Source organism: Zootoca vivipara, chromosome 10 (assembly GCF_965207765.1).
Source record: "Zootoca vivipara chromosome 10, rZooViv2.hap1.1, whole genome shotgun sequence".
Lineage (NCBI taxonomy): Eukaryota > Metazoa > Chordata > Lepidosauria > Squamata > Lacertidae > Zootoca > Zootoca vivipara.
The window spans coordinates 26635791-26652255 of record NC_142593.1 but is presented as its reverse complement, the minus strand read 5'-3'; the positions used below and the strand labels follow the sequence as shown (position 1 = coordinate 26652255).

At 41.0% G+C, this 16465-nt stretch overlaps 3 protein-coding genes across 9 annotated transcripts in view; 1 reads left to right on the top strand and 2 right to left on the bottom strand.

Annotated features, from left to right (window-relative positions):
• Positions 1 to 516, bottom strand: part of KIAA0825 (KIAA0825 ortholog) — a 195318-nt gene extending 194802 nt beyond the window's left edge. For all 3 annotated transcript variants that reach the window (XM_060280188.2, XM_060280190.2, XM_088652791.1), the window contains exon 1: positions 491 to 516. The gene's annotated coding sequence lies outside the window, so the exon portion shown is untranslated. The remainder of the gene's footprint in view (positions 1 to 490) is intronic.
• MCTP1 (multiple C2 and transmembrane domain containing 1) overlaps positions 1 to 16465 on the bottom strand; it is a 229501-nt gene that overhangs the window by 15668 nt on the left and 197368 nt on the right. The window contains exon 22 of one of the 2 annotated variants that reach the window (XM_088652793.1): positions 9418 to 9499. The exons of the other annotated variant lie outside the window; for it this stretch is intronic. The gene's annotated coding sequence lies outside the window, so the exon portion shown is untranslated. Of the gene's footprint in view, positions 1 to 9417; positions 9500 to 16465 lie in introns of those variants that run through there. 2 annotated transcript variants of the gene reach the window in all.
• The window catches only part of SLF1 (SMC5/6 complex localization factor 1), a 33245-nt gene continuing 17333 nt past the window's right edge, over positions 554 to 16465 (top strand). Inside the window, exons 1-9 of one of the 4 annotated variants that reach the window (XM_035099683.3) lie at positions 554 to 741; positions 1796 to 1909; positions 2196 to 2271; positions 6209 to 6452; positions 8350 to 8512; positions 9645 to 9773; positions 11114 to 11167; positions 13257 to 13397; positions 15731 to 15897. In XM_035099683.3, coding sequence (XP_034955574.3) covers positions 1796 to 1909; positions 2196 to 2271; positions 6209 to 6452; positions 8350 to 8512; positions 9645 to 9773; positions 11114 to 11167; positions 13257 to 13397; positions 15731 to 15897 — 1088 coding nt within the window. In that variant the 5' untranslated portion in view covers positions 554 to 741. Of the gene's footprint in view, positions 742 to 1043; positions 1156 to 1795; positions 1910 to 2195; positions 2272 to 6208; positions 6453 to 8349; positions 8513 to 9641; positions 9774 to 11113; positions 11168 to 13256; positions 13398 to 15730; positions 15898 to 16465 lie in introns of those variants that run through there. The other 3 variants (XM_035099682.3, XM_088652797.1, XM_088652798.1) reach the window with 3 other exon arrangements.

Below are 16465 nucleotides of genomic sequence, written 5' to 3'. Positions count from 1 at the left end.
TTATATATTTGATTTTGGGGGAGCAGCTGCCCCTGCCCCCTCCTGGCTACGCCCATAGCAACCCCCCTGCCCCCCCTATGCCTGGGACTACATTAGTTTGGATGAAAACCTAACCAAGGAGCAGTAGTAGCACACAAGAGTCCTGTGGCACCTTGACTAGGAGATGCACAGAATGTGCCCTGCTAAGTTTCGGGGGGGGGGGGCAGCCAGCTCCGTCCTCAGCTAAGGAAGCAGTCCTGAGGCATCTTTTTAAGGCCAAACCCATTCGCCAGAAAACTCATAAAAATAAATAAATAAATAACACCACCACATCTGTTAGTGGTTCTCTCCGTCTCCCTTCGGCGTTTGAGGAGAACCAGGGACGGAAGGCGAGGGTGGCAGCAGCGGGTAGGTGGGCGCTTCAGATGCCGGAAGGAGGAGACAGCGGACGCCGCCGCCGCCGAGCCCCTTTCCCGCCCCGCCGCCCTGACAAGACTCCGACGTCACTTACCAGGTACGCCGGGCCCCGCTCCCTCTTTCGGCGCCTGGTAGCCCCGGAGACCAAACGAGCGTCAGTATAACGACGGCTCGGAATGGCCGGGCTCCGACATCCGGAGGAGGAGCCACCAAGACGGAGGAGGAGGCCCAGGCTCTTTTCCCGCGCGCGAGAGAGAGAGCCTACGCGGGAAGGAAGGAAGGCGGGGAAAACGCTCCAAGTACTGAGAGGCCGCGCCGTGCGATGCTGAGGGGAAATCGCCTGAGGTAAACGGCGCGCGGGGCAGATAGATGGAGGCTTCTGGTTGGCGCGTGCTGCTGCTGTTCTTCGAGCCGGTTGGCAACGCTGCGCTCTCCTCAGCTCAGCAGCATAGCCCTCGAGGCTCTCGTAGGACGCGCTCTTCTTTTGCTCTATCTGTGGGGGGGTGGGGAGCGTCTTCTTCAGAAACTCCCTGTAAGCCCACCCCTCTTCCCCCACTTTTCGTACTTCTGGCTTGCGATTTAATTTCCCGCGCTCCGAACCGGGCGGCGGGTCTCGTTACGCAAGTAGCGCAGTGGGCGTAGTCTCCGTAGGAATCTCTGCGCGGGTTCCAGAACCATTGCAAAGTCGCTGACTTAGTGGTGTTCCCTCGGGTGCGGTTCTTTTTGTAGCTTCTCTTTCCTGCAGGCGTGTGTCTCCAGGTAAGAAGGTTGCGTGCCCGACCAAGTGGCTTAACCACTATCGTGGCAGAATCTAAGCTTTTTCCCCCCTAGGCGTTGTTTATCCAGAAGCAAAGTCCCGCTGAATACAGTGGGGATGACTGTAGTAAATGTGCATTGGTTTATAGTTACATAGTTTCTCAAACTTGGGGCACACATATTTAACTTTGCTCGCTCTACAGAGAACGGTGAAATCCTAGAAAGGTTATTGGTTTAGCATAGCATAATAACTCAAGGTAAAATACTCGAATAAAAGTGTGTGGTTCTTGAAGTCTCAAGCCTACCTTTCTGCACGCCCCCCCCCTTTCTGAAAATGCTTATGACAAACAATCCCCAAATACCCCCCTGCCCTGCTAAGAAACATTCTATTTACATATACATTGTAAATGACACAGTCAGGCATTAAGCTGTGTGTCCTGGAAGACCTTCTCTTTGATATTTTAATGTAGGTTGTAAGCTCCTTTGAGATCCCCCCCCTTAAAAATATAAAGTATTATAGAAATGAAATTAATAGTAATAATAAGCAGATTTGTACAGTAGTTTGGAGTTGATGATTTAAGTGCATTTTAACAGATTGTGCCAGAATATATGTTGTGCATCTTTTTTCTTTTTCTTTTAACAGATGGAAAGTGACATCCAAAAACGGAGGATCCAGCTAACTGGATTTAAGAACCAAGAAAAGAAGGCCTTAATCAAATTGCTTCATACACTAAAATGTGTTTTTTTTAACACTACGGTAAATTATGATAATTGATAAGCCTAAATATTTTGTGGATTTTTATCACATAAAATACTTTACAACATATCACCTAGAATACCTTACAACATATCACCTAGAATACTTTACAACATATCACCTAGAATACTTTACAACATATCACCTAGAATACTTTACAACATAGTGGTAAAACTGAGTGCATGCTACACTCTGGCAAAAGAGCAAATTCTACTTCTTACCTTGTTATTTTTGAAAATGTGTATGCAATTTTTAGTTTATGGTTGTGTGATCTTTTTGTTGTTAGGAATACAGAGACTGCACTCACCTTATAGCCAAGAGGCCTTGCAAGAGTGAAAAGTTCTTAGCAGCATGTGCAGCAGGTATGTATAGTGTGCTGTTCCTTTGCAGACGGTTCGGAAACTTCAGCTGGTGCAGAATTTGGCAGTCAAGTTGCTCAATAGGGCAAGATAATTTGAGCATACAGTACTGTATTACAGTGATCCTGGACTGACTGCACTGGTTGCCAATTAGTTTCCGAGCCCAATTAAAAGTACTGGTTTTTACCTATGAAGCCTCAAATGGCCCAGGACCGCAATACCGTAAGGACTGTAATTTCCCATATGAGCTGACCCTGTGATCATAATCTGAAGCCCTTCTTTGTGTGCCTCATCCATTAAAGTTCTGGAGGATGGCAACACGAGAACACCTTTTCTGTGGTGGCTCCCTGTTTGTGGAATGCTCTCTCCCCCGGGGATGCTTGCCTGGCACCTTCATTAGGTGACAAGTAAAAGCATTTCTCTATAACCAGGTCTTTTGACTGATTAACATTTTTTGGCCTTTTAAGTGTGTTTATTATGCTGGATTAGTGTTTGCCATTGTTGACTTTAATAACATTTTAAAATAATAGTGTGTTGAAATGGTTAGGATATTTTTAATGGTTTTAAATTATATTTAATTGGTAACATTTTGATATATAGTCTATAGAGTGCTTTTGGAAGAATATTTTCTTTTAAACTGTATACAAGTTTGTTAAATAATAATACCTATACTCAGATTAAACATTTTAAAATTGTAACCATTAACTATTGATGGTGCACTGAGTATAAACACAATCAATTTATCAAATTAGTTACCTTAAAACTTTAATGCTTAAGATTTTTTAAAAGGCCATTCTAATCTGTTACATGCTTTCTCTTGGGGTATGATTGTTGGGGGCTGTTGTTGCTGTTGGTTTTTTTGTATCTGTGTTCTAGATCTTGTTGCGATTTATGTAGATTTTTTTCAGTTTGGTTGCGTTTTATTTATGGTTTATGACTACTTACAGGTACTTAGCATTTTTTTCATGTTGTAAGCTGCCTTGATCATGGTTTGAACTGTGGATCGGTGGCATACAAATAAAATGATGCATATGTGTGTACATAATTATAGTTGGTTTTGTTTTATATCTTCTGTGACCTTAAAAATCCTGCAGATACTAATTATTAGTGAGCACTTTGGGTATTGTACCTATTTAACAAGGTTTTCATTTCATTTCTTGCATATCACCATAAATTTTCCAACAATAACTTCTCTTTAGCTTTCATAGTTGCGGTAATTCTCATTGATCGTTTAACATTTTTTTTGCTAATGACAAAGATTTTGATGAATTTGAAAATACCTTGAAAATACCTCTTGAGAGACAATGGAGTAGCTGCTGTAACTAGAAACTTGTAACTGCTGCTTCCTGCATTTGCTTTTGCTGCATTAGCAGCACTGAAGTGACCTCTCCGGGGTGCAGGCCTTGGCAGTGTGTATGGAGTTCCTGGGCTGTCTAGGCAACAAGAGCTGCCCCACTTAACCTCACTGAAAGGAAAGCAGAGCAATACATTTGGCACCAGCTTGGCTGCAGGAATTATCGGAAGGAGGCACAGAAGACTCCATTTAACCATCCTAGGGACTCCACTCCGGACTTGTGTAGGGTTTACTCCTTAGCCTTTTCCCCTCCCAAATATGTCCCGCAAGGCAGGGGGTAGACCATGCAGGGAATTTTATTCCCAAACATCTAAGAGGGCATAGGGCTGGGTTAGGCTATGCTAATTTGGAACACGGGGGGGGGCGCTGTGGTCTAAACCACTGAGCCTCTTGGGCTTGCTGATCAGAAGGTTGGCAGTTTGAATCTGCACGACGGGTGAGCTCCTGTTGCTCTGTCCCAGCTTCTGCCAACCTAACAGTTTGAAAGCATACCAGTGCAAGTAGATAAATAGGTGGCAGGAAGGTACACGGCGTTTCCATGTGCTCTGGCTTCCGAGACAGTGTTCCGTTGCGCCAGAAGCGGTTTAGTCATGCTGGTCACATGACCCGGAAAGCTGTCTGTGAACCAGCGTCTGCTCTCTTGGCCTGAAAAGTCCATTTGCCTTTTACTGGACTTACCCATCCAGGGGTCCTTTACCTTTTTATGCTATTCTAGATCCCAACTGGATTTTAATTAAAACACCTAACGTGATAAAAATGGAAGGTATCAATAAGTTTAAAATCACAAGTTTTCACAAAGAATAGCAACTCGTGCTCTCAGAGACCTGTGGATACACAAAGTCCTCCTTTCAGCCTCCTCTTCATGTGGGTGTGAACCTAGAGCTCTTATTTGAACTGTGGCATCTCAAGCTCCATGAAATGACTGCACCTTTTTCCTTGCTGGCCCTAATGCCTGAATTCGCCTTTCAGCATGTCTCTATTCAACCATGTCATTTATTTCCCTTAAGCCTTTCCTCAATACTAACCTTTTCTGGAAAGCTTATGGATAATCACCTAATCCCTATGGTAAATAAATCAAAGTACCCATGCCTCTATTTTCCCTTTCTTCCCCTGCTGTACTGTGTCGATTTAGATTGTAAACTCCTTGAGGTAGGGACCTATTATAACTGTTCTTTATAAAGTGCCATGCACACTGGACTATAAAGGTCAATTATTATTTATATATTTTTCTTGTGTCAACATCAATAATACAGAAAACGCTTCTGTCCTAGAATGTTAACGCCCTACAAACTTATTACGAATGCACACTAGTGGAAGCTACTCAAAGGAAACTTGTGACTGATTTTTTTTCGTACAAAATCTGAGTGTTTCAGGTAGCGTGCCTTTGTGATGGGGAACCTTTTCACCAAGAAATATTATTACGGGGTAATGGTTCCTAAACAAAGAGGCTGAGAATACCTTTCCCCTCCCCTTCCCTTTCCATCAGATGACTGCTGGCATGCAAAGCTAGCACCTATAGAAGTACCATCTGGTAAAACGTTGCCTTGCAATGGCACAATCTGCTCTGCTCGGCTGTAAAATTGATTAGGATCACAGTTTTAGCTGCTTCACCATGAAATATGCTGTAGTTAGTTTTTATGTAAAGCGTATGGTGCTGCTGTTACTGATTTGAACCCTGAAAGAATGGGAAAATAAGGTTTGGGCAAAGGAGGAAAGGGGACAATACCATCAAAATCACATTTAAGTTAGCATGCTGAGTACATGATGTGCTAATAGAAGAGAAATCAATTTTGGAGGTGGAAGCTGCTGGTATAAAATAATTCTCTCTAAAATTTAATGTTTGACTGAGGTTATAGGGGCCTCCAGAATTAGGGTGGGCATGGCTACTGTATAGTTAAACTTTACAGAGTATGCTAGCTGGTGGATGTGTGATATTTATGGTTCACATTTTGAAGATGAAAAGTTGCAGAAGTATGAGTGTCTATCGGCTATATTTTTATTTTAGAGCACATGCTGACAGAACATAGAATAATATATCTGAAATATGCTAATGCAGAATAAAAGAGGGGGTTTCTTGAAGAAAGAATCCATGTGTAGGAATGGGCAAGCATTTATTCTCCTGCTTGCAGTCCTTTGCAAAAAAATCTGTTGATTTTTAAAAGCATTTCCCCACCGCCACACCAAAAAGAATGCTTAGTGTTTTGAAAGCGTGATTAAGGCTACAGTACTATACATATACACTTGGAAGTAAATATATTTTTGAGAATATATTATGCATAGAAACTAGTGTATAAGCATGAAATGTTAATTAATACAAAGTTGTTCAAAATGAATAGACACATTTTTAATTTAAAAAAACCTAACGAATTATTACAAAAAAAAATAGGATCACTGTTTTTAATGAAAATGTGCCAAAACATTTTAACATTATAGAAAGGTCAGCTACTGCAGTAAAAAATTACATTAAGATCCCCATTTTTCTGCCCTAACAGCAGTTGTTACTAATTTTTATATTTGATCTTCATTTGATTGCCATTTGTCTGCAGAAAAAATTCTTTTGTGGATGACAGTTCATTTGCTTTCCAGGAAAGTGGATACTAACCAAGGACTACATAATTAATAGTGCCGAAAGTGGCAGATGGCTTGATGAAACAACTTACGAATGGGGATATAAAATCGAAAAAGTCTCCCATTATTCACCTCAAATGCAATCTGCACCTAAAAGATGGCGCGAAGAGCTGATACGCTCTGGTGCTGCAGGGGCCTTTCACAGATGGAAAGTTCTCCTCCTTGTTATCAATGGTGATAAACTAGAGGATTCTTTGAGAAGGTAGGATAAGACTTCTTAAAACTGAAGAAATTAATATGTTAATTCACTTTGAGATGAAAATAGTTTTATGGGTGTTTTCCTCCCTCTCACTTACTCTAGTCCACAGCAATTCTGCTACAGGGTCATGTCAACTATAATGTTTTATTTATATAGAGATAATATTGGTGTAGGAGAAACTGCTATGAATTTTAAAGTGCATTTTGTATGTTTGGGGTTTTTTTGCCCTGTGAGTTAGAAGGGATACCCAGCCTCACAGCAAATTAAATAACAATACCACAACCTATTGCGTAGAATAATCTGCACAAGGGTTACTTCCATGTGGACAAAAGGTCATTTTCTTCAGTCTACAACCTTGTCTTGCAAAGATCTTGAATATGTTTTTAGTAATTGGAACAAATATAATACTGAATTCCAAAACCAAACCAGTGTGATTCATTGGAAAGTATTGGACTTGGTCCACAGAGACCTGTGTTCAAATCTCTATTAGAAGTTCAGTTGGAAACCTTGGACAAATGATCTCAGGATTGTAAGGATAAAGTGAGGTAATTGCATGTGTGTTGTCCTGTGCACCTTCAATATACATTCTTCAGGATTTATTTTTAATTTACTGTTTTCACCGCTAAACTCAGCAGTTATTTTACTTTTCTTTTGCTTCTCTGTCTTTCTGCCTGTAGCTCTCCCCATCATGGTTGATTGTGGGGGGCTTAACAGGAGGAGATGGTACTTGTATTACAGTGCTACGAATCCACCTGTACTGTTGTACCTGAAGTGTGCTTTTCTTGATGTAATTAAAATTAGTTTCCTTTCCCAGTAAACTGTACAATTCAAATCACTTGTTGTCATATAGACCCTTGCAAGCCTCAAGTATTTGATAAGAGGCATACAGGAGTACAAGAAAACTCCAGCAGAATTGACAGCCCCTTTCCCACATGTATTTGTGTTGTGCTGGTTTTCCAACACAAACTTTTTGGGGGAGTCCATGTGGTGCTTTCACACCCTCATTAGGCTACAGCGAAGGAGAGGAAGCAGCAGCCTCATTGTGCTGCCCAACAAACTAGGTAGAAAAAGGAAGTAGTGGGATGCATCATATGGTTGCAGAATGGGGCCAGGTGTTCATACTGACTGGACTGAAGATGGCTTAGGTTACACACAGGAGCCAGTAGTCTGGCATTAGAGATTTTGGGCTTATCCACACAGGTGCCCTGCACAGATCCATGCTTCTAAGTTCTGTGCCCAAGCAACAAAAAGCAGTTCAGGTTTTCCATGGATTGACGTTGGCTGCGATTCAACTTTAAAGAGCAGGTTTTCGTGGGGGCAAAAAAAAATGAGAACATTAAAGCGTTGACCGTTCCTGTAAAGTGTGGATAAATCCTAACTGAATTAATTTTTTGGAAAAGATCTTTTTATGTCCACTGTGCTTCCTAGGCCTATTTGCATTTCCGTGTGTGTGTGTGTGTTAGGTTTGGTGTTTCTATGAGATTGCTCCCATCTGAAGAACAATGAACTTACTTGGAGAGAAGAAAAAATGGGAAATGAATATTATCTATTATGGTCATTCCCTTTTCTGCCCCTGTTTTTCACATGGGACTTTTTCACACAGTTGGCTCTTCACATGTAAATCTGGTAGTAATTTCTGTTGATCAGTTTAAAAACAACATCTGAATCAAGCATTTTGACTATATGAAATCTGTTCAGTTTTAAACTAATGCATTGACAAAGCAAATATGCGTGTTTCTGATAGGAATTTTTAAAACTGCATTTTTAGGTACGTGTTCCCTCACCCCCACCACAGAATTAAAGAGTAGATTTATGTTTCCTTTTTTGTATGTTGTGTAGGTTTTAAAATAAGAGTTACATTTTATATTTTCATCAAGTTTATATTGTTTCATTCCTACAGAGTTCTAGAAGCAGGAAAAGCCACAGTCCATGCAGCATTAAGTACACCAAAGGACATTACTCATGTGTTAACTAATAATCCAGCATTAGTTCAAGAAGGAGAGAAGCATCTCATTGGTGTGCCATACTGTCCAGTTGGCTATTTAGAAATTTATCTCTTAGAGGCAAGTACACTTAACATAATGAGAATCGTAGTTGAAATACTTTCTTTTAAATATAGCTGGTGATTTGTGGCAAATTTAAGAGTCCAATTTAAACCAAATTATCATTGGATTAATATTTCAACTCTGATTTTTATTTCAAAGCATTTAAATTCTCATGAATACTTCAGAGTGAAAATTATCAGACTGCTATTGTACCCATCACCTTCCTTAGATTGCATATAAGACAATTAAGTATTAAGTATTAAGCATTAAGGAAATGTTGCACCGTGATTTGCTTTTGTGTGTTTGAGGCTAGCAAATCCTGGCAAGGTTGGAGTTGGAGACAATGTTTGCCAGGACTTCAGACCATATCTCTGGAGCAGTACACTATGTACGTTGATCACTTAACTGAATGCCCACATCTAACAGGGTTGCAAGCATGTTTTTTTCCAGCACTGGATTTGGAGTTGCCCTTGCTAGTCTAACATGATTGGTGCATTTAGTCTATGTCTGCAATCCCACTAATATACAGTCTTGAGCAGAATGCACCTTCCTATCCAACTCAGGCTCCAGATGGGAAAGCCTTGTGTGTGCCTTCCTGAAGATGGGGGCCCATATATTGGAATGCTTGAACAAACTCTTTTTCTAATTATATTTTCACATTCACAGCTGTTTTCAATAATAGAGCTTTACTCTCTAAGCCAGGGGTGGCTACCTAATGGCCTTTTAGATGCTGTTGGACTACAGGTCCCATCTTCCTCCACCAATGTGACCAATGGCCAGGAATGATGGTAGTTACAGTTCAGCAACATTTGGAGGGCCACAGTTTAGCCACCACTAGGAAAAGTTCAAATTGCTTGAGTTGGATTCAGACTACCTGCAGAAAGAACCCCTGAAAATGAGTCCCTAAATAGCTGCTTCATAAAATCAGGAGATCCCCTGGAACAGGATAACAGACGGCACTGGACACTTTCTTCCAGTGGGGAAGCTTCTTCTGGATCTCAATTCCTAAAACAAATGGAAGAAGTCATTCCATTCACCAAAAGACCAGGCTGGATCCAACCTATACTGTTTTAGCAGTAATTGTCTCTGTTGTTGTATGGTCTCTCTCTATTTGAATAGCCAATAATATGCTACATTTATCACCCAGAAGGAAATTAAAAGCGATACTGAAAAATACCAAGAGAACCATCTTAAACCTGAACAGTCAAGACAGGTGATGACTGGCAGGCATCTTGTTGAAATGAAAAATGAACTTATAAAGCATATATATTCTGAACAGGTAAAAACTAGTCTTCTGTACATTTATTACTTTTATAGCATAAGTCAACTGAAGAAAAAAGTCTCCACAGAAATAATTGTGGAAGGAAACTGCTTGCACTGTGTAATTTTGCTTTTGTTGTTCAAAAAACTAGTGTATAGAGGTTGGGATCCACTTAAAGTCTCATGGAGCAAAGCACGTCCAATGATGAAATGCCTGTTACAAATGCAAATAGTGAAAAACTGCAGCTAGAGGAATAAAATTGTGGAAGCACCCCCTACACAAGCAGATGTGTCATTACTTGTGATAGGCTCAGCTGGATCCTAGCTAATGAGTGGCATCCAGCAGTTACAAGAGCAGAAGTCTACTTAAACAACTACTCTTTCCTTTCTGCCTACACCCCAAATAGCATTGACTGCATACTGCTCAACTGTCTCGAATTGAGCGGGACACGCGGGAATTACAGAAGCCATCCTGGCTTCTCACTGGATCCCAGAATGTCCTGTTTTTTGGTCTGGTCAGTTGGATCCCATGAGAGCTCAGGACCCAAAAAATGAGCATCCCGATTTTGATCAGTAGGGTGTTGGAGGGTATAGGGCTGTATTGGGGGCGGGGTCTGCAATAGGAGGAAATTGTTCAAAATCAAATGGAGGAAACTTTCAGTATATGTATCCAATTGCATACAGTCTAATTACCTGAGTTTGGCTCTGTGCTGTGGGACACAGGCAGCTGTTCGTGTATATGTCTGCCAACATCTGGCAAATTTTACTTGATTACTTTTTTGTGTTTTACCCCTAACTCTTTACCCATAGCTTGGTAATGATCTTGGAAAGGACATTGTCTGAATGGTGAATCTCATAAGAACTGGAAAACGCTAATAAATAAATAAATAAATAAATAAATAAATAAATAATTTATACCCCGCCCATCTAGCTGGGTTTCCCCAACCACTCTGGTGGCTTCCAACAGAAAAATAAAATTAATCTATTAAACATTAAAAGCCTCCCTAAACAGGGCTGCCTTCAGATGATACCAAACCTCAGTTGATATATTGTGTGACCAAAACAAGGACCCTCACTACTTATTCCATGTATCCAATGGCATTTTACCCCATGTGCTTACTCAGCAACAATTCCCTATAAGGCCTGCCAGTACTTCTTATGATGATCACAAAATGCCTCAGTAAATATCCCCTATGAACCTATGACTGTAAACCTCAGTAGTCACCCCGGAACTTGGTGAAACTAGCTTCCAAGTAAACAACTTTAGGATCAAACAATTTCCTTTGTACAGTATTGTTACCATGCACTATGACTGACAAATTTCTTATTTTAAATCATTAATTTTCTTTTAATTTACAGGCTATGCTAAGAAAATATACTCAGATAGACCAAATGACTGAGTGCAGAAATGTGGTAAGATACAGATACTGGGCTGGGGGGGTGGGGAGAGAAAGAGAAAGAGAAAGAGAAAGATGGTGCTGGAATAATTTTAGTTTCTTGCCAGTGATCGGGTTTCAACAAATGCTGCCTTTTACCTTTAAATACTATGCTACGTAAGGAGAGAGGAAAGGTTACAGCTCAACATACACATATATAGCACATTCATGCATGTGTTCTTTATTCTACTTCAAATGCTGCAGCTTTCAGGGGCAATAGGGAAAAAAGCACTGGCATGCATGCAGAACAAGCAGTCTTTCTATTGCAGCTATTGAGACTCCCACATACGTATGAGTATTCAAACGTGAAGGAGGTTATGGCTATGGATTCTCCACCCCTCTTCCCCATGTCTTGCTTACAAATATTGACTGGGTGCAATCCAGGTTCCCATCTGGGGAGTCTGTTCTTTTTAGAATGGCAAGCCCTTGTGCTCAAATGACAAGCTTTGCTGCCAATGTAGAATGCGAATCCATCCTTAATTAAATGTATCTGTGTGTGCTGGATAGTGTCTGCAATCCAGAGAATTAGCTGAGTTCACACTAAAAGATCCTACACCCACAGAAATTGCCACATACAAATGTTTTACATAGCAACCCTTTGGATCATTTCAGAGTCCTCAGCATGGAGCAATTAGGTAGGCTTAAATATCTGCACAGCATATTTATCTTTTATAGCTTTTGAAATTCACAAAGGGATATCCCAGTGCTTAATGTATAATTTATGGTAATTCAGCACTTGCTGCTCTTCTTGCTTACGATGGGAGTTATGCAATTTATAAATCTGGAATGCAGCTAGTTGTGATTTGGGATAGCTCTGTGAGCTAGAGTAATGATGTGACGTATATGCCAGATTTATAATTTTGTTTTATGAAAGCTCCCAGTGAGTCATGCACTGAGCCTCCCAACAATTTATTCATTGGAGATTGCAATCCTGAAACCCACCTGTACACCACCCATTAAGAAAATTAAGTTTAATAATAGATGTAACATAATTAAACAAATAACTTAAAAAAATGTACTTCCATTTTTATTTCTTACTATCCTGTGTTAAATTGCAAATATGGTGGCTGTGAGAATGGAAAGTATTTAGAGGAATACCTGGGATAGACCTGGGGTATGACATTGGTAAAGGATTGTTGCTATTCCCAGTGGGTTAATCCAGTAGGCCAGGGGTGGAAAACCTCCATCTCACAGGCCTAATAGGCCTGGCAGAGGTCCCAGTTTGGCCCATCAGGCCATTTACCCAAACCATGCCCATCATATGTGATGTCAGGTGTGGGGCAGGTAGAGATGCAGGAACCTTAAAGTGCCCTCCTTGATTATGCTTTGGAGGAACTTAGTAGTGCAGTTGATCCCTGCCCAAAACAGAGCATGTCAAACTGTAGTGGGCTTATCAGTGCCTATCAACGGTAATAAGCAATAACTTCAAGCCCACTGGATTGGCTGTGCAGCTGATTCCTGTTAAAAGCAAGCTTGGAGTTACCACCTATCAGCTCGTCCCACTACAAGGGAAAAAATTGACACTAGGCATATTGGGTGATTGACAGGGGGCACGGCCCCATCAACTGTCAAAGTGGCTTACTGGGGTTGGGGGATGCAAGCAGGCAGTCTGTTCTCTGCATTTTATTTTTTGTTACAAAATTGGCTGTTTTCCTTTTTTTTTAAAAAAAAGTAAAGGCTTTGTGTTAGGGTTTCAACTTGGATTTATAATTTTTTAAAGAATTGATTGACCAAAGAAGAATCCCAATTAATCAAGCAACAGAATGTTTAAAAACAGTCATTTTTAATACAACTACGTATAAAAACCATGGATAACTGTTTTCTCTTTCTATGCCACACCGGAGGAAATGTGACTTCTAAGACTATACCTAGTGTGACACTTATGTGCATTCTCTAAAAATAAAGGCTTTCTTTGTGCTTTAGAATTGCCTCAATTCATATGCAAATATAGTTTAATCGATTAACCAACAAACTTAGGAGTTTCTTTAAACGGCCCTAACTTATGTTTATGTGTATCTGATCAGTGCTTAATCTTGTAATCCTGTAATTCTTATTTCATTCCCTAGGTAAAAAATACTCACTGTATCAATATACTTGAACTAGTAGATGACCACTTATTTCCTATTGCAATCTCAGAATTTTTATCTGGAAAAGATCTGATTCCTCCTGCTAAACTTGTTCACTCTCTTCTAGAGCACATACTTCAGGTGAGAATGGCAGCTTATGAGAACTGGTACAATGTACATTGCAGTGGCTAAGAAGGAGTGGCTGGGTCACTGGTTTCTCTTGCCTTACCTTAGCATCTCATCTTCAAAATTAGCTCAATACTGACCTCCCTTCCAAGGCTGTTGTAAGGATTTTACTCATACCGCTATGAGGGTACTAAATACTATTGTCAGATATGAAGTACAGTACGATGTCAATGTAAAAGAGGTTACTAAGTTGTTTTTCGTTTTTCTGTTACTTTTATTTTTAACCTTCTTTTCTCATTTGTTTTCCCCCTAGTTTGATGCTATGGTTTTTAGTATTTACCACACTAAAATCCCAGTTGATGTGTTTAGCACACAATGCACACTGATTTTGCTACATGAATTTTTCCTGTAGTATCAAAATGCTAGCCAGTTTGGCAGGCTGTGTTGGGGAGGCACTTTCCATTGTATTGAATAAGGAACTTGCAGGAGGCAATTGCATCCCTTTCCTTGTGACATCCATGTCATGGCACTGAAGGGCAAATGGAGATGCCATGACCTTTCAAGCCACTCTCAGACCTAGAAACTGAAAGTTTTGGAGTTGGCTGTGATTACTTAGTGGCCGAGAACACTGAGTTTTGATTCAAAACCAAATTCCAGCAGCTTGGTTTGGCTTGCCATTCTTCCCTGTTTACAATGTATATACCTTGTTTCCATGTTAGAAAAAGCTGTGTACAATGGTACCTCAGGTTATGAACTAAATTCGTTCCGGAGGTCCATTCTTAACCTGAAACTGTTCTTAACCTGAGGTGCGCTTTTGCTAATAGGGCCTTCCGCTGCTGCTGCTGCGCCGCCTACACGTGATTTCCTTTCTCATCCTGGGGCAAAGTTAGTAACCTGAGGTACTACCTCCAGGTTAGCGGAGTTTGTAACCCGAAGTGTTTGTAACCTGAGGTGTTTGTAACCCAAGGTACCACTGAACTTTGTCACTTCTGACAGACATATATGTAAAGGTAAAAGAAACCCTGGACACTTAAGTCCAGTCAAAGGCAATGGGGTTGCAGTGCTCATCTCGCTTTCAGGCCGAGGGAGCCAGCGTTTGTCCACAGCTTTCTGGGTCATGTGGCCAGCATGTCTAAACCGCTTCTGGTGCAACAGAACAGTGTGATGGAAACCAGAGCACACAGAAATACCTTCCCGCCGCAGCGGTGCCTGTTTATCTACTTGCACTGGCGTGCTTTCAAACTGCTAGGTTGGCAGGAGCTGGGACAGAGCAACGGGAGCTCACCCTACTGCAGGGATTCGAACTGCCAGCCTTCTGATCGGCAAGCCCAAGAGGCTCAGTGGTTTAGACCACAGCAGCACCCGTGTCCCATATACAGTGGTACCTTGGGTTAAGTACTTAATTGGTTCTGGGGTGCCATTTGCACCCCAAAAAGTACTTAACCTGAGCGGCGATAGTGCACGAAGCACTGATAGAGCGCTTCTGCGCACATGCGAAGCATGCAGAACGTTTATACACATGCGCGTGGGGTGGAACCCAGAAGTAAACACTTCCGGGTCTGCTGCATACTTAACCTGAAAGTACGCAACCTGAAGCGTACTGAACCCGAAGTATGACTGTATATCTATGTAGGTAGGACTAATCAGAATTGTCAGTTAGCCCTCAGCTACCCACCTCTGGGTGTCAGGCTCAAGCCAAGCAACAGCCCTTCTTCCTATTTATGCATGCAAGTCTGGAGCATTTCTGATTGCCCTATGTAAAATGTATGTAGGTCGCTGGTAAAGTACATGCTTTACATGCAGAGCATCCATGGTTCAATCCCTGGCATCTCCAGGTAGAACAGGCAGACACACCTAGAACTGCAGCCAGTCAGTGGAAACAGTACTGACTTAGATGGACCCAATGGTATAAGGCAGCTTTTGTATTTAAGGACCTTCACTACAATGTTTCTAGGCTGCCAGTCTTTGACGTAGGAAAGAGCTAGCACTTCACTCCCACCATCACATTGAAACTGATGGGCTTTTAATTCATACTGTGTAACTTTAAATTATTATTAATGGTTTGGGATTAAAGGTAAAAGATTACCTGAGAAATCTACATACACCACTTGGAGTGCCATGATAGAAAAAAGTGGGTTATAATGCTGCTTAAATGGCAGATCCAATAAAGAAAGATGGCCTAGTGATAAATATATATATACTGTATTGTATACAAACATTGTTGAAGGGTGGTATGCATTTTAAAATATCATTTATTTGTCTCAAACTAGTTGATTTTAGTGGCAGGAATAACAGGTGTAAGATTGGAGCAGAGTGAGAGACTGAGATGTGTTCATGCTTGATTACAGGGAAATTCAGACCAATTACTTCCTGTTCAGTTCTTTCATATCATGTATGCTCTTCTTCAACACGACCCTCCTTGGAAATCACCTTCTATGTTAACATACTACCTGGAAGTTCTTCAATGTCCTGTTTGCATGAGGGGAACCTGGCCTCTGTTAGAGATGCTTGTGAGGTAAGACCACTCTGGAATAATTACATTGGCCTGATTTGCACGAACTACAGTATGGTTAACAAACCATAGTTAAAGCTGACACATCTAGTAAATGATTACTTAAACCTTGATTCCATTAAAGGAGACACAAGAGCTGCTGTTCACTTCCAGCTCTATAGCTTGTGCATGGTAAATTTTCCATAAACATAGTTATGGAGGGAATTCATACTAAACCTATGGTTAATGTTAACTAAGATTTATAAACTACGTGCTTTTTAATGAGGCATTGAAATTACAACAGACTATGAAAAAAGTAACTCCTGCTTCTCATGGAATACAACATGATTTCTTAACCATGTATCCCCATCCCAATATTAGGGAAAAGTGAAGTGGGTTGTTGTTTTTTACAATCAGGTTAGAGTGTTGGACTATGACCTGGGAGACCAAGGTTCAAATCCCCACTCTGTCATGAAGCTCACTGGGTAACCTTGGGCCAGTTATCGTCTTAGCCTAACCTACCTCACAGGGTTGTTGTGTGGATGAAATGGGGAGGAGAAAAACCATATACACTACCTTCAGCTCCTTGGAA